Here is a 15000-nt window from a genome sequence, read left to right on the forward strand (position 1 = left end):
CAAATAGAGGAGGTCAGCGTGCCCCACGTGGGACATTACGTCGCTATTTCTGTCCACCAGTCAGCTCTCCCGGGGTCATGATGGCCAGTGATGCGTCCCTCCCGCGTCCCTAATGCCTCGGCTGATGAAAATGAAGTTATATTAGTACTTTTTTAATATAACGTACTTTGTTGATGGTGAAGCGCCATAAATTAATTTGACTGCCTTTGTAAGGAAATTCTGCAAGCTCAAGCATAACAAGTTTGCAGACCTGGCCGGGTTGAAGTGGCTGGATCAGGGATAATTTTGTTGTGCCCTCTGCCCGGCGGTCAGCGGGTCACGTAAACGGGACGACACTGGTCACTGAGTCAGTGTTGTGACAACACTCTGCAGGACCAGTATCGCTTTCTTTGTTTTACCTGACGAGCAGTGTCGTGAGGCGACTCTAAGTGTAATGGTGTGTTTGTAAGCTGTGTAGTGTTTACATACTCGTTCTTACCTCGTCTCCGTGAGAGTCAACTAAAGTGATCTAAGGATAATTCTGTTAGGAAGAAGTGTTATTACATGACCTTTATTGTATTTTCCTCGTGTTTTCATTACCATTAACTTCAGAAGTTTTTTTCATCTTTTCACGTACAAAGGAGTGAAAAAATGTGTAGTTTATCGTGAACGTTATTTGTTATTTATGTTCTTTGTTTTGGCAAGTCTTGTTGTTGTCGTCGTCGTCGTCGTCGTCGTCGTGGAGGAGGAGGAGGAGGAGGAGGAGGAGGAGGAGGAGGAGCATCATGTGTAGAGGAAGGGGTAGAGATGGACTGAGAGACAAGGGGAGGAGGATGTGGGAGAGTGGTAAGGAAGCGGCATAAAGAACGGTATTCGATGATGCTAAATATAGGCGATGTGAAATATACGATTACCAGAAGTCAAGCGGACTGCAGGAGTAATGCTGCATGAGGAGAGCGGACAAGGGCGCGGCGGCTATATAAGTATGCATGCAGAGGCTCAGAGGGGCAGTGTGCGCCGCTCTTTGTTTTTTATTAGATGAGGCCGCTGCGGGATGGCGGGCGGCTCATGGGTGTGGTGTTATGCATTCAAACCTCCATTTAGGACACTTGTTACTTCTCTTCAGTATCCTTTTTGCTGGTGTTCAATGCAGTATTGTTTCCATATTGTTCATTGTTTGATGTAATATTAGTTATTGCGTTATTGGTACACTTGTTTTGATGTTCAGTGCAATCAGTATTAGTATTCTTCTGTTATTCAATACAATATCACTAAGTCTTGTATGTTGCTTCGTGCAGGAAAACTTTGTTTCATCCTTGTGTGCGTGATTGCATAAACCTCCACAGGAATAATGCAGCACTTAGTAACTTTTCGGAACATTACACGTGAAGGAGAGAAATCACAAAAGAATGTCCCATTGAATTACAAGTAACACATCCCCCATTACAGTTAGTGTTGGTTGTCGAGTACACGAAAGTACCCATGATTTTAAAAGTGAAATTATAGTACATCGCTGAAAACTGACCCCACAGAACAAGCATCAACCAGCCCCGGATAATTATTTCTACCGCGAGACCAAAGTAATTACCTAGGGAATATTTTTACACAAATTATGTAAAGTGCTCCGCTAAATTATTATAACCCGAGGGAGGACATGGTATTCTCTGGCATCGCATTCCCGTGAAATTGACTAGCATTGAAAAATTAAGCGTGTATTACAAACTACCGGAATGAGTGTGGTAGCGCAGGTAATAAACGTTGCTGTCGTGAAATATCTCTGCCTAAAATGAGTGCGGTGCCAAAAATAGAGTTTGTATGAAAGAAAACGGTAGCACACGCCATCCCGTATTTGTGGTGACGATCTGATGCGTACTCCATTTCTCTCCTCTTCCACCTCCCGCTCCTCTTTCTCCGTCTCCTCGTCCTCCTATTCCTGTCTGCTCCTTCTCTACCCTATTAGCTGGAAACACTGCTTGTCCCGTTTGTCTGTTTGCTCATGGTGTGTGTGTGTGTGTGTGTGTGTGTGTGTGTGTGTGTGTTTTGGGAAGCCCCGGGTTGGATTATAAGGCAGCCTGTGTTAACGCTCGTGTTTTCTTTTTTCATTTACTTTTTTTTTCCTTTTTGTAGTTTTATTTTTCCCTCTCTTGTTTAATCTGCACTTCAGCTGAACGGTTTTGTTATTATTTCCTAAATGTTATGCGACTTTTTTTTTCGTATTTGTTAGTGTCGTTGTTGTCGTTCTTGATGTTGCTGGTGGTGGTGGTGATGTCTAGGAACTCTCTCTCTCTCTCTCTCTCTCTCTCTCTCTCTCTCTCTCTCTCTCTCTCTCTCTCTCTCTCTCTCTCTCTCTCTCTCTCTCTCTCTCTCTCTCTTTGTGTGTGTGTGTGTCATGCAGACCGCTGTACTTGTCGATTTCCTTTTCATCACTGTTCCTGGTGGCGCTGGCGGTGCTGACGGTGCTGTTCTCTTGCTTATTCTTGTTGTTGCTCTTCTTCAGCACCCGTATAACTGTTGTTTTTATCATTGTCCTCCTGTCTCTTTGTAAGCAGTAGTCCTCTTTAAGAACGAGTTCATTATTGTTATTACTGCTGACATTTTTATTCTTGCTTTTTTCTTTTTTTATTATTTTCTTTGGTTTTTGTTATTATTGCTTAGGTTCTTGCTATATTTGTGTAGTTCTTATTGTAAAAGGAAGTCATCTTTCAAAAAAACATTCCTTTTATTACTCTTGTTATTCTTTCCTGCTATTCTCCAGTGTCTTACTGTAAATAGCCTTCCCTTTACAATGCATCCACATTTGTGTTATCAATGTTGTTATCTGTTTCCTTCCTCATTGTCATGCTGTGAATATTCTTCCTTTTATAACGCATCCACATCTGTATGATTAATGTTTCTTTTTTTTTCATTATTTAGCGTCTTGTATAAAACACCTGCTTTCCCTATATTATGTTTCTCCTCGCTCAGCGTCTTACCATAAACACACATCCCTTTAAAACGCACTTGCAAACCATTAGGCGAGATTTGTTGTGGTCTCACGAGTGTTCCGGAAGAGAGAGCAGGAACCGATCCGCTGACGCCTTGGAATGATCCCCTCGCGTCCTCCTTTCCCCGCCTCCGTTACTCCTTGTCCTTGAGGTTTCCCGTCTTTTCCTCCTTTCGTGCTGCTGTTCTCTAAAGGGCATCCCTTGTTACACTCGCAGGTCAAAGGATACCGTGATTGACGAAGTGAGATATAGAAAGTGTTTTCAATTTTGTACCTTCCTCCTCCTCCTCCTCCTCTTCCTTTCTTCCGATGTACTGTACTTTTCATCGTTTTGCGAAGGGATTTTTTAAAGGTCAGAAGTAAGTTGACCTCATTTGGTAGCTAGATATGTGAGATTCAGCACGTTCAAGGTAAGAAAAGGCGTAATTCTGTTTATTTTTTATTACTATTAAGTTTAGTTTCTCTCTCTCTCTCTCTCTCTCTCTCTCTCTCTCTCTCTCTCTCTCTCTCTCTCTCTCTCTCTCTCTCTCTCTCTCTCTCTCTCTCTCTCTCTCTCTCTCTCTCTCTCTCTAAACGTATGTGTTGCACAATGTCTCTCTCTCTCTCTCTCTCTCTCTCTCTCTCTCTCTCTCTCTCTCTCTCTCTCTCTCTCTCTCTCTCTCTCTCTCTAAACGTATGTGTTGCACAGTGTCTTATCACTATCCTTCATTGTTGCGTCAGCCTTGGACAGAAAACGGACGAAACTTTTCGAAGAAAACGTAACGTGAGATGATTTGGGCAGAAAACGTTTACTAGATGTGCATGTGGCTGCCTGTGTTATTTTGTTCAACTCAGCAACCAGTTTGATATTTGCCTCATGAATAAGTCAGCGTGGATATGAGTGCCGGTGTGGTTAAGGCACGTACGTGGTTATGCGTGCTTGTGCATGAGTATGTGCTTGCGTGTACTTGTCTGTCTCTGTGTGGAGAGGGAGCTGCGTTCATGCGTCGTGAGTATGAGAGAGAGAGAGAGAGAGAGAGAGAGAGAGAGAGAGAGAGAGAGAGAGAGAGAGAGAGAGAATCACGAGGTTGCGAATGCTTGAGTCATCAACAGGGTGATTTAAAGTAGTCACTACCGTGCAACTCTTCATCACCACCATCATCAGCACCACCTGCACCACCACCACGTTGCCCTCCAACTGAGCAAACACAACACTAATCACGTGGTCTAATTCAAGGTTACACTTCATTTCCTGCTTTAACAGAGCGGCTGAGTTTCCTAGTAATGATGATAGGGAAGAGGCATGACTCCTTGCACAACCTGTTGCTAAGAATGCTCATACGTATAGGATCAATTTTATACGTTTACTGCCAGTGGTCTTGGAGCTGAAACGCGTATGCGCCAGTGAGAATCATTCTTCGTCTCAGTGAGTGTGTGCGAGTCAGACGAGTATCACATTCAGGCGCGGGAAATCCTGTCTGAAGCTTGTATTATCATGTGCCTGGCAGTGACGCGTTTGTAACGAGTCAGGACTTCTCGACCAATATCCTCCCCTCGCCAGTCTGTCCAACACTTGCCTTGTACTCCTCTCTTTAACAAGAACTATTGTACTTACAGCTCTCTACGATATACGATATACTACAAGCCAAAGTGAGTGGAAGTTCAGGAGTTAAGCAGCCTTGTGTCATATGAAGCCATGTGTCATATGTTAAGTGTATAAGTGTAATAAGTGTAACCGTGTGTCCTGTGTGTTGTGAGATTCTGTGCTTGTGATCCTTGACACCACTACGCGCTTACGTGCTTATGTGAAATTTAAGTAGTGTAGTGTTGCGTGAATTAAGTATTAAGTGCATTTGTGTATCTGCATGTGGTGTTTGCTGTGAAATGCCGTGGCTGTGCAGTTCTAACGCCACTTGTTGGATGTTGAGATAATCTGCTGTGTTGTGTGTGCTGTGTGCGTTGCTGCAGGACTCGTAGTGTTCAAGTGAAGTGCTTGTGTGTGAGTTGTAGAGAGTACTCCTAATACCCTTTTCCTCTAGATTGTGTGGTGATCCGATTACTGTGAATGTGCTGTCCTCGTGTCGCCCTAGAGAGGGAGATGAAAAGATCCGTTCTTATTTCCCTGATTCCTACTGTTGCCAACGTCCATTTATTGCCTTTCCTTTCATTCTTTATTATCCTCTGCACGTTATTATTATTATCCATCCAAGGTCTCTCTCTCTCTCTCTCTCTCTCTCTCTCTCTCTCTCTCTCTCTCTCTCTCTCTCTCTCTCTCTCTCTCTCTCTCTCTCTCTCTCTCGTCAGCTTCCACTCGTTCATTGTAAACGTTCCTTTGTCCCTCGTATTTATCTTCGGGATTTCGTCATTCTCGAGGGATAATCGGAAAAAGGATGAAGATTTGTCGAGTAGCGGACAGAGAGGGCGAGGGAAGACGCTTGGGAACGAAAATTGCAGGATGCGCGGGAGATGAAGGGACGGACTGTGGTAAAGGAGGACCACGTCAAAAGCCAGGCACTGTTGGTCGGATTGTGAGGGGAAAGAAAGGGTAATCTGACCACTTTTGTTGCTAAAGTGAGGGGAAGTTTTATAAGAAAGGGAATGAAAGAAGATAAATTATGTTGGCTTTGTTAAGTTACCGAGGAAATGCTTGCTCAGGTGGAGGAGAGAGATATAAGTGAGTAATTTTAAATATCACGTATTGAATGATTGATTTATCTTAAGGCACCGCAAAGGAGTGGCAGTGGCAAGCAAATAAAGTAAAATAGGGAAATGAGATGGAAGGAGGGAGGGAAGGGAGCCAAATGAAGGAAAAAGTCTGGAATAGAACGTTTAGATAAATATACACTGTAAATTAGATGCGTGAGAACGAAGCCGCACAGGGAGGGAAATTAAGACGAGGAAATAAAAGAGAGAAAAAATCTAGGGAAGAAAAAGTTAGTCATTTTTAAATCAGATACACAAAAAAAAAAAAAAAAATGCTAAAAGAAATCTTGGAAAGGGAAGTATAAATTAATCAAATGCAGATGAAAGCCATTGTAAATAAGGAAGGAAAGTAACAGACAAAAAAAAATTAATTGACATAATAAACACGACTCGGAATAACAAAACGGGGACGAGCAGCAAAATAAGTAAAAAGAATGTATATAAAAAAATCGAATAAAATTTAATCAGAACCATCTTTACAAACAAAAACAGAGGAGGAAACCCAAACAAACCACTTACAATAACAAATAAGAGCACTCCCTCTCCTCGACACACACATTCATAATTATTTGCTCTGAAACAAACTGGGCGGCAACACGGGCGGCAGGCAGAACACACAGCACGTCAGACCTAACAGCGGGACACCGATACACTGACTCTGCCTTCACGACTCTCGAGACACGCGCGACCCAGTAATCAGAACGAACGTCAAGATCCAATCAGTGTTCGAGGTGAGGGAGGGCGCAAGAGAAATAGGGCGGCGCAGTGTTGCCATCCGGTGTGCGTCATAATAAACGGAATCTGGGAAGCCTCTGAGGTGTCTGTCCACCCGCCACCCGCTGCCACTTGGCCCTCACCCGCTCCCCGCTGTCTCGCTCACCACTCAGTTCTCCCCACTCCGCGCTGCCTTGCCTCACCTCTCTTCTCCTCTCCTCTCTCCTCTCTCCTCTCCTCTCCTCCCTTCACTTGAGCCTAGGATTTTGTAGCAGCCACTTTCATAGTTTTTTTTTTAGAGCAGGTGAAGTTTGTTGTGTATCAGTACAATTGTTAGTGTTGTGTAAAATATTGTATTAATGACTGCTTTTTTTTAAGTGTGTGTGTGTGTGTGTGTGTGTGTGTGTGTGTGTGTGTGTGTGTGTGTGTGTGTGTGTGTGTGTGTGTGTGTGTGTTTTCGTTCTTTCTCTCTCTCTCTCTCTCTCTCTCTCTCTCTCTCTCTCTCTCTCTCTCTCTCTCTCTCTCTCTCTCTCTCTCTCTCTCTCTCTCTCTCTCTCTCTCTCTCTCTCCATTTAATGTATCATATTATTTTGTCTAGTGATAAGTCCCAGGATGTTATTTTTTTTCTCCGGTTTCCTGTTTTTTTCTTATCGTTCCCGCTGAATCATTCTCTCTCTCTCTCTCTCTCTCTCTCTCTCTCTCTCTCTCTCTCTCTCTCTCTCTCTCTCTCTCTCTCTCTCTCTCTCTCTCTCTCTCCGGGAAACCTTACGAATGAATCGCACTAATTAATTACGACGAAATATTGACTTCTGAGTCTTTTTTCCAAGAGAGAGAGAGAGAGAGAGAGAGAGAGAGAGAGAGAGAGAGAGAGAGAGAGAGAGAGAGAGAGAGAGAGCAATATTTTTCTCAAGTCATAAAAGGGAATATTTCAATGACCTGCGGGTGGTTACTTACTGGAAGACCTGAGATGAAACGTGACATTGACAGAACGAGTAAATAAGAAAAAAATAAAATAAAAGGGTGAAATATGATGATGTAGGAAAAAAAAGTATAGTGACATGAAGAGCAGGAGGAAGAGGAAGAGGAGGAGGAGGAGGAGGAGGATACTAATCAGACTCCAGAGGGAAAGGGAATGGAAAGGGATAACTCAAGGACACGAGAAAAGAAGAAGTCTGGGATAATAAAGCCAAGATGAGACGCTTTGTTCTCTCCTAAGGACTGTCATCAAAAGGCTGCAGAAACTGATGCGTGGTTATGGGTTTTCATGAGTGCTTCTCCCATAACTAAGTCCTTGTTAAACTATCATGAGAGTCGTGAAAATACTTGAAGGCTCCAATAATTTTCAGTACTGTCTGTTATAAGTAAGACGCTGAATCCAGTCGAAGTTGCTGTAGGAATTAAGAGAGAGAGAGAGAGAGAGAGAGAGAGAGAGAGAGAGAGAGAGAGAGAGAGAGAGAGAGAGAGAGAGAGAGATAGTTACTCACCTAACCAGTCACTCAGTTAGGTACACACACACACACACACACACACACACACACACACAGACAGAGAGACAGAGAGAGAGAGAGAGAGAGAGAGAGAGAGAGAGAGAGAGAGAGAGAGAGAGAGAGACAATTACTCAGCTAACCAGTCACTCAGTTAGGTACACACACACACACACACACACACACACACACACACACACACACACACACAGAGAGAGAGAGAGAGAGAGAGAGAGAGAGAGAGAGAGAGAGAGAGAGAGAGAGAGAGAGAGAGAGAGAGCCAAAGGTAGGATAGAAAGCTTGTTGAGTGGAGCCAGACCATAAACACACCTAGTCATCGAGGGGAGGGGAAGGGGCGTGGGGATCACCTGGCTCGCCTCACCTGACGGCTTACATTAGGAGAGGAAGGCAAAGATGGGTTCGCGAGGGCTTGGGGGAGTGAGGGAGGTGAGGTATAGATGGTTGAGGTTTGGAAGATGTTTCGCGAAATTTAATGAAGGGAGGGAACAAAGAATGCTTAAGAAAAGATAGGAGGGAGAAGATAAAAAGAAGGGGAAGGAAGGAAGGAGGATTAAGAATGAAGGGGCGAGGAGGAAAGGGAGGTGAGATATGGAAGTGGAAGAAAATGGATGTTAAATGAAGTGAGGGAAAATAACTGATATGTGAAAATAGGTGAAAAGACAAACAACTAAAAGATGAAGAGGAAAGCGACGTCACACAACATTAAAAGAGATAATAAGATAACAAAAAACGAATTAGAGGTGACAGTCGGCTGAAGGTGAAAGGAGTTAATGAAGGAATGAAGAACTAAATAGCATGAAGAGAAGAGGAACACTGAAAACAAACAAAACCATCACGCAACACAACGTACAGCGCAATACCTCAAGTGTGCATCACGTAACTAACACTTCCCAAGACTAACATAACGCGGGGAACTCGGAAAGTGAAATTAGATCGCACTTGAACCCCCACCAGGATCTTGGCAATTCGAAGTTTCCGCGCGAGATGCAAATTAACAGTAAGATAACACTGGCACCTTAATCTGTAACCTGAGGCTTCTGTGTCGTATTGCAAGGCCATGGATTCAGGAGCACCCGACTTATGCCCGTATTCACAAACGCTATGCTCTCACATCACGACTGTTTTCAAAGGCAATAGAGTTGATTAGCCGAGTTTTCAAGAGTATTTCTCCCGTTAATGATATACGAGTAGGAATCTTGTTATTATGTCACTAGAATCGTAAAAAACACCTTTAAAACCTAATGTGACTTCAAATAGAGCCTTTTGAAAGTAGTGGAGGTGCAGCGCGGAAGTGTTTCAGAATATGGTCCTTAAAGCTCACGTTGCAGGGATGGAGAATGGAGATGCACCGACTAAATCCCGCCTGCCTTGTATTTAGAAGAGAGGGCGATAGATAACCCAGACGCAGGAGAAGAGGTTCCCTGGAGCCTGAAGGAGACGGGGGATTAGGGAAGGAAGCGCACCAAGTGAGGAATATCGATGTGGAAGGCAAGACGTTTACGATTATGTATTTGAAGTGTGTCAGGCACTTCAAATACGTTGACGAGGCAGTTACCTGTAATGGTTGACATGCATATTATTTTTTTGTGTATCATGTAGTGTTGGTGTTTTTTCGATGAAGCATCATATGATATCAAATTTTCGTCAGTTAATCCGTCTGTCAATCGTCTTTGTCATCTTTTCATTAGGAACTGAGATCTTTTTGTCTTCCCTTTTTACTTGTCTCTTCTCGTATTAAGGATTAGTGTGATTACGTACTTACCTACTTGTATTAATTTCCTCTCTCTCTCTCTCTCTCTCTCTCTCTCTCTCTCTCTCTCTCTCTCTCTCTCTCTCTCTCTCTCTCTCTCTCTCTCTCTCTCTCTCTCTCTCTCTCTCTCTCTCTCTCTCTCTCTCTCTCTCTCTCTCTCTCTCTCTCTCTCTCTCTCATGTCACCGCTACCTTATTGCCGGGAAGCTGCGACAGGCAAGAGTGAGGAGCAGGTATTGACGGTGGCGGTGAAGGTGGTTGTCCCTTCTTCGTGGCCTTGGATATGGCACGCACTTGTGGGTTTTCCTTCTGCTGCAGCGAGGCGAGGCGGTGTCTGTGGAGCCCACGCGCACCTGCTTGACACCTCACTATCTCCACCCTTCACGTCCGTTGACGATAATTAAACACTCCATATAACCACGGTCACCTCACCGCACTAGTCAAGGAGAACTTAGTACACGATTGTATGAGATGCAACTTTTTTTTTTTTACGAATTATAGGCTCAGCAACACGTTCACGAGGTCGACAGCCTTTCTCAGTAGCGGTCGACTCTAAAGACAGGGCGCCACAGCCTCCAAGACGCCACGCGACACACTGAACGCCAGTCAGGGCACCAAAAGGGTTTCGTGCGCTTGGTTGCCACTCCTCGTTTTCTGGCTGCAGCGGGCACTCTGCTCCGGGCCTGCGTCTCCGGTTTGTTGACGGATGAGGCACTGGCCAGGTTGAAGGAGGGCGGGAGTAAGGCACGCGGTGTTTATTTGTATAGATTATGATAGTTTCAGCAATATATTCAGGGAGCGCTCCTGGAAAGTGCGAGTCTGACTGGTTACTAGGAGAGGTGGGACGAGAGTGGCAGGTAAGCTGATGGTGTATGAGGGAGGAGAGTGAAACTGAGACAGGACGGGGGCAGGCGACTGGGGATGGGTGGGAGGGTATGGCGAGAGTATAAAAGGGCGAAGGTGAGAGAGAGAGAGAGAGAGAGAGAGAGAGAGAGAGAGAGAGAGAGAGAGAGAGAGAGAGAGAGAGAGAGAGAGAGAGAGAGGGAAGAGGGAGGGGCTTTCTTTTAATAGCCTACCTGGTTATCAACACGTTGGAATACTTTCTACCTCCTCACCCTCGACTACTTCCTCTTTCATTCGTTCTTCCCTTTCTCAATCCCATCCTTCCTTCTACCTATGATTTTTTTGTACTGAAACCTGAATATGACTACCGTTACTTATTTTTTCCCTAATATAACACGAACACTAAGAGAATGAAAAGAGAGGGAGAACAGAATTTAAAACTGGTACATTCGGTCTCTACAGAACCAGATGATGCAAGAGCGTTAAGATTAAATGACTCAGTGACAGCAGAGAGGAGGGTGAGGGGTGACTTACTGAGAGACAAGAGGGGGATGGTGTGACAGATAGAAAAGGAGGGTGTTGCTGGCCAAGGGAAGGTCAGGTGTGCATTGACAAGAGTGGGACGAGGCGGAAGAGTAATGCTAAAGGGGTAATGACAGCGGTAGGAATTTAATTACGTGGGTGAGGGGGAGTGGTGGGAAAATGTAGGTGAAGATTAGTGGTAAGGGGAGAAGACGGTAAGATATGTTGGAAAAAATGTCTTGGAAACTATTGGTACGACATCCATTTTATATATTTTATTTTATTTTTTGTTTTCCTTGGTTCTATTTTGATTTTGCTTTCTATATCTATCTGTGTGTGTGTGTGTGTGTGTGTGTGTGTGTGTGTGTGTGTGTGTGTGTGTGTGTGTGTGTGTGTGTGTGTGTGTGTGTGTGTGTGTGTGTGTGTGTGTGTGTGTCTGTTTATTTATGTGTCTATTTGTTTATCTGCCTGTTTGTTTATTTGTCTGTTTGTCTGTGTCTGTCTGCGTTTGTCTATTTGGTTCTCTCTCTCTCTCTCTCTCTCTCTCTCTCTCTCTCTCTCTCTCTCTCTCTCTCTCTCTCTCTCTCTCTCTCTCTCTCTCTCTCTCTCTCTCTCTCTCTCTCTCTCTCTCTCTCTCTCTCTCTCTCTCTCTCTCTCTCTCTAAAAAAAAAAAAAAATGTTACACAAAAACCCAATCTCCCCCAAAAAAACTCACAGAAAATAAGTGACTCCAGCTTCCTTTCTCTTTCACAGAATACGTCGTACCCATTTCCTTATGATAAACAAAACACACCGAGGCTTTTCACGAACGTTACCCCGTATTAAGTCATTTTTCCTGCGGGCTATTTTTTTTCTCAACGCACGTGCACCCGAGACGTCTCCAGGAACCCCCACTTCGTATTCTTATGGGATGCAAGGGCGGCGGTAACGAGAGGAGAATGGAGTGCAGTGGGAAGAGTTAGAGAGAGGGGGAGAGAGGGGAAAGGATGCGTGTGTGGGGAAAACTGTTGTTGCGTGGTAATGTGTCACGTTGTGTGCTTGGGGGAAGAGAGAAAGAGAGAGAGAGAGAGAGAGGAGAGAGAGAGAGAGAGAGAGAGAGAGAGAGAGAGAGAGAGAGAGAGAGGGAGAGGGTGAAGGGGTAACATAACGCGAACGGAACAGAGATACAAGGCATATGAGAATAAAAATACCACAAGGATACAAAAAAAAAAACGAGCAAGCACTTGGGTATTCACAGGGAGGGGACCACTTCCTTTAATGGACCAAGTGACTGAGGGAAAATAGAAGCAAAATGACAGACGCAAAACGCACACCCGCAGCAGACACGGACGAAGAAAATGGGGTGCGTGCTTCAAAGTGTTTGTAAATGCTTGAGTTTGTTTACTCGGACCTGGTGAGGGAGTGTATGTATGTCTAGGTCTTACCTCTCCCTCTCCTCTCCCTCCTCTCCCACTCTCTCGCATCCACCTGAAACCTGCCCTTCACTACCTTCTTGCCTTCCTTTCCTATCCCTCCTCTTTCCCTCTTCTGCTCTTATTTCCTCCTCTTCCGCTTCCTCATCTCCCTTCCTCTTCCTTCCACCATAACCCCATCCATCATTATCTTCTTTCTCTAATGGATCTTCCTCATCTTTTTCTATTCCTCCCCTTTTCCTCCTCCACTCGTCTTGCCTTCCTCTCCCCTCCTCGCTCCCATTCTCCCCTCCATCTTTGCCCAACCCTTCACCATCCTCCCTCTATTAATCTTCCTTCTCGTTTTCTCTTATGCTTGACCTAGTTTTTACATCACACACTCCTTCTTGTATCACGAACTTTGGGAAGCCTGAATAAGAGTAGCAGGAAATTAGCGGTAAATCAAGCAGAGTGAGCGAGTTAGTAGGTGGATGAGACAGACAGGGAAACAAACAAGGATGCTATATTTACTCGCTTGGAAGAGGATACGCTCACCTTGCCAAGTGGGAAGTCCAGGTAGATGATTAATTATAGGAGGCTTTGCCCGCACTGAAGCCGATTACCGCGCCTCGGAAGATCGTATTAACTGTTAATTGGCACTATACGGGAGTGGAGCACCTGGCGTAGTAAACACCTATGATTAATACTTTATTTTTGTCCCTTGTAGAGAGAGAGAGAGAAAGAGAGAGTCTAACCGAACAAAAACAGATGCAAGATAAAGTAAAAATTAACACCAGAATGCGAAAAAAGAGAAAACACTGTAAACACGAGTATTCATAGGGAGAGGCACACTTACTCTAACAAACTGAGGGAAAAACAGAAGCAAATTGACAGAGAGCATTACATGTCATTTTCTCTCCTCTTTTCTTCGTACTCCATTACTTTGTCGGTGCAGTAATCTGAAGCTCTACAAAGACTCACCTTACTTTTTTACACAACTCACAAGGACGCCCAGCTGGAGATGTATTCTCTCTACACCTGCTCTCTGTGATGTAATATCCAAGGCTGTGGTGTTACAGAAGTTAATGTGAGCCTGGAAGTAAGGGTTAAATGTAATCTTAGTTGTTAGGAAAGAAATGAGGCTTTGTGGCTGTTTTGCTGCAGCTGTTTTTTTTTTTTTTATGTTATCGTTCCTTTTGTTAGTGTTATTGCTTGTTTCACGTAGTTATAAGAAATGTTGCGTGATTCATTATTTTTTTTCCTTCTCATCGGGCTCTTTTTCTCCTTATGTAATTTGATTTAAGTACCTAAGCACTTTTTTTCTTTATATACATATAGAACAATAATGGGAAACATGTATTTTCGAGAATGTTACATGATTTATTGCATTTTTCCTTATCTTGGAGCTCTTTCTCTTTATATGACTCAATTTCAGTACGTCACCATTTTTTTTCCCTTCATAAACACGTACAATACTAGAAACATATATTTTATAAAGAAGGGATTTACCAATGTAGTTAATTACAGGTGTCGTGGGAGAGAATAAGATACTTTTGTGTGTGTAGATTTGCTGACGAGTTGTGCTTCGTCCGCGGGATTGCAGGTGCTGAGTTCCGCCTGTGAGTGCCCCCCCCGCCCCCCGTAAATGGATTCCTGCGACACAAGCCTGACTTACTTCCCTTCCCTTCCCTTCTTTGTTCTTTGGCTGTGTCTACTTAACTCTGCGCCTCTCACCATACCTCATTGAATCACTCGTATAATGACCAACTTTTTAGTCACCACACTATTAGAGCACTCAGTATAGTCGTGTACGGTTCAGGTTGGTTGCTAAATGCCTCTCGGAAAGGATTAGTTTGTATTCAGTGGATTGGAATGGCTCTGTCCTGATAGGCGAGGGGATTACTCAGGTCAGGTGTGCAGAGATAAGGCGCGACCGTTTCTCGCCAGGTAGATATGAATGGAACGCGACAGAAGCAAGGCGAACGCACGCGCATACATGTTTAGCTGACCTTGGGAGCGACGCGTGACAGGCTCTTATCGATATGTGTGTGTTTGTGTGTGTGTGTGTGTGTGTGTGTGTGTGTGTGTATAGAAGGGGTTAGTGTAAATTATACAGGTATGCTACGTGTGGTAAGACCTGAATGTATGTGTGTATTTTTCAAGACGTGGTTTATACGTGTATGGTATGCTTGTTATTGTTTCCATCTACGTTTTATTTATGGCATGTGAACGTACCTGAATCATACACGTCAAGATTCGTAACACGCAAGGTTACCACAAAGATATTGATTCTTTTTTCTGTAGTCACAAATACAGTCATCTCTTGATCTACATTATATCCTTTTTTTTGTAATCAAGTCAAGTAACACTAGTCACGTTCCCCCAAGCTTCTGTATACGTGTTGATCAAAAGCGCAGTTATGACAACAAGTGTAGATGTTATCAGGCAGTGATATCAGTTCCGGGATCGGGCTGATAAAATGCTAGTGATGTCACCATGATTCTCATTGCAACACTTCACCCTGCACCTCCTGACCACAAAGTCATGAAGTAATCAGTGATAAGTTCAATAAGGAAAGATAAAATTCCCGGGACCTTAAGTTGTGACTACTAAGGAAGAATAAGTTATGATG

The 15000-nt window shown here is 43.9% G+C and overlaps 3 protein-coding genes across 6 annotated transcripts in view; 2 read left to right on the forward strand and 1 right to left on the reverse strand.

The window, feature by feature from the left end:
• The window catches only part of LOC135107925 (splicing regulatory glutamine/lysine-rich protein 1-like), a 90404-nt gene extending 79937 nt beyond the window's left edge, over window positions 1–10467 (reverse strand). For 2 of the 3 annotated variants that reach the window (XM_064018366.1, XM_064018364.1), the window contains exon 1: window positions 6164–6222. In XM_064018366.1, coding sequence (XP_063874436.1) covers window positions 6164–6207 — 44 coding nt within the window. In that variant the 5' untranslated portion in view covers window positions 6208–6222. Of the gene's footprint in view, window positions 1–6163; window positions 6223–9804 lie in introns of those variants that run through there. The other variant, XM_064018365.1, reaches the window with a different exon arrangement.
• The window catches only part of LOC135107927 (uncharacterized), a 172229-nt gene that overhangs the window by 81080 nt on the left and 76149 nt on the right, over window positions 1–15000 (forward strand). The gene's annotated exons all lie outside the window — the stretch shown is intronic.
• The window catches only part of LOC135107924 (uncharacterized), a 17401-nt gene continuing 6748 nt past the window's right edge, over window positions 4348–15000 (forward strand). Inside the window, exon 1 of one of the 2 annotated variants that reach the window (XM_064018363.1) lies at window positions 4348–4591. The gene's annotated coding sequence lies outside the window, so the exon portion shown is untranslated. The remainder of the gene's footprint in view (window positions 4592–15000) is intronic. The other variant, XM_064018362.1, reaches the window with a different exon arrangement.

This window comes from Scylla paramamosain, chromosome 16 (genome assembly GCF_035594125.1).
Source record: "Scylla paramamosain isolate STU-SP2022 chromosome 16, ASM3559412v1, whole genome shotgun sequence".
Lineage (NCBI taxonomy): Eukaryota > Metazoa > Arthropoda > Malacostraca > Decapoda > Portunidae > Scylla > Scylla paramamosain.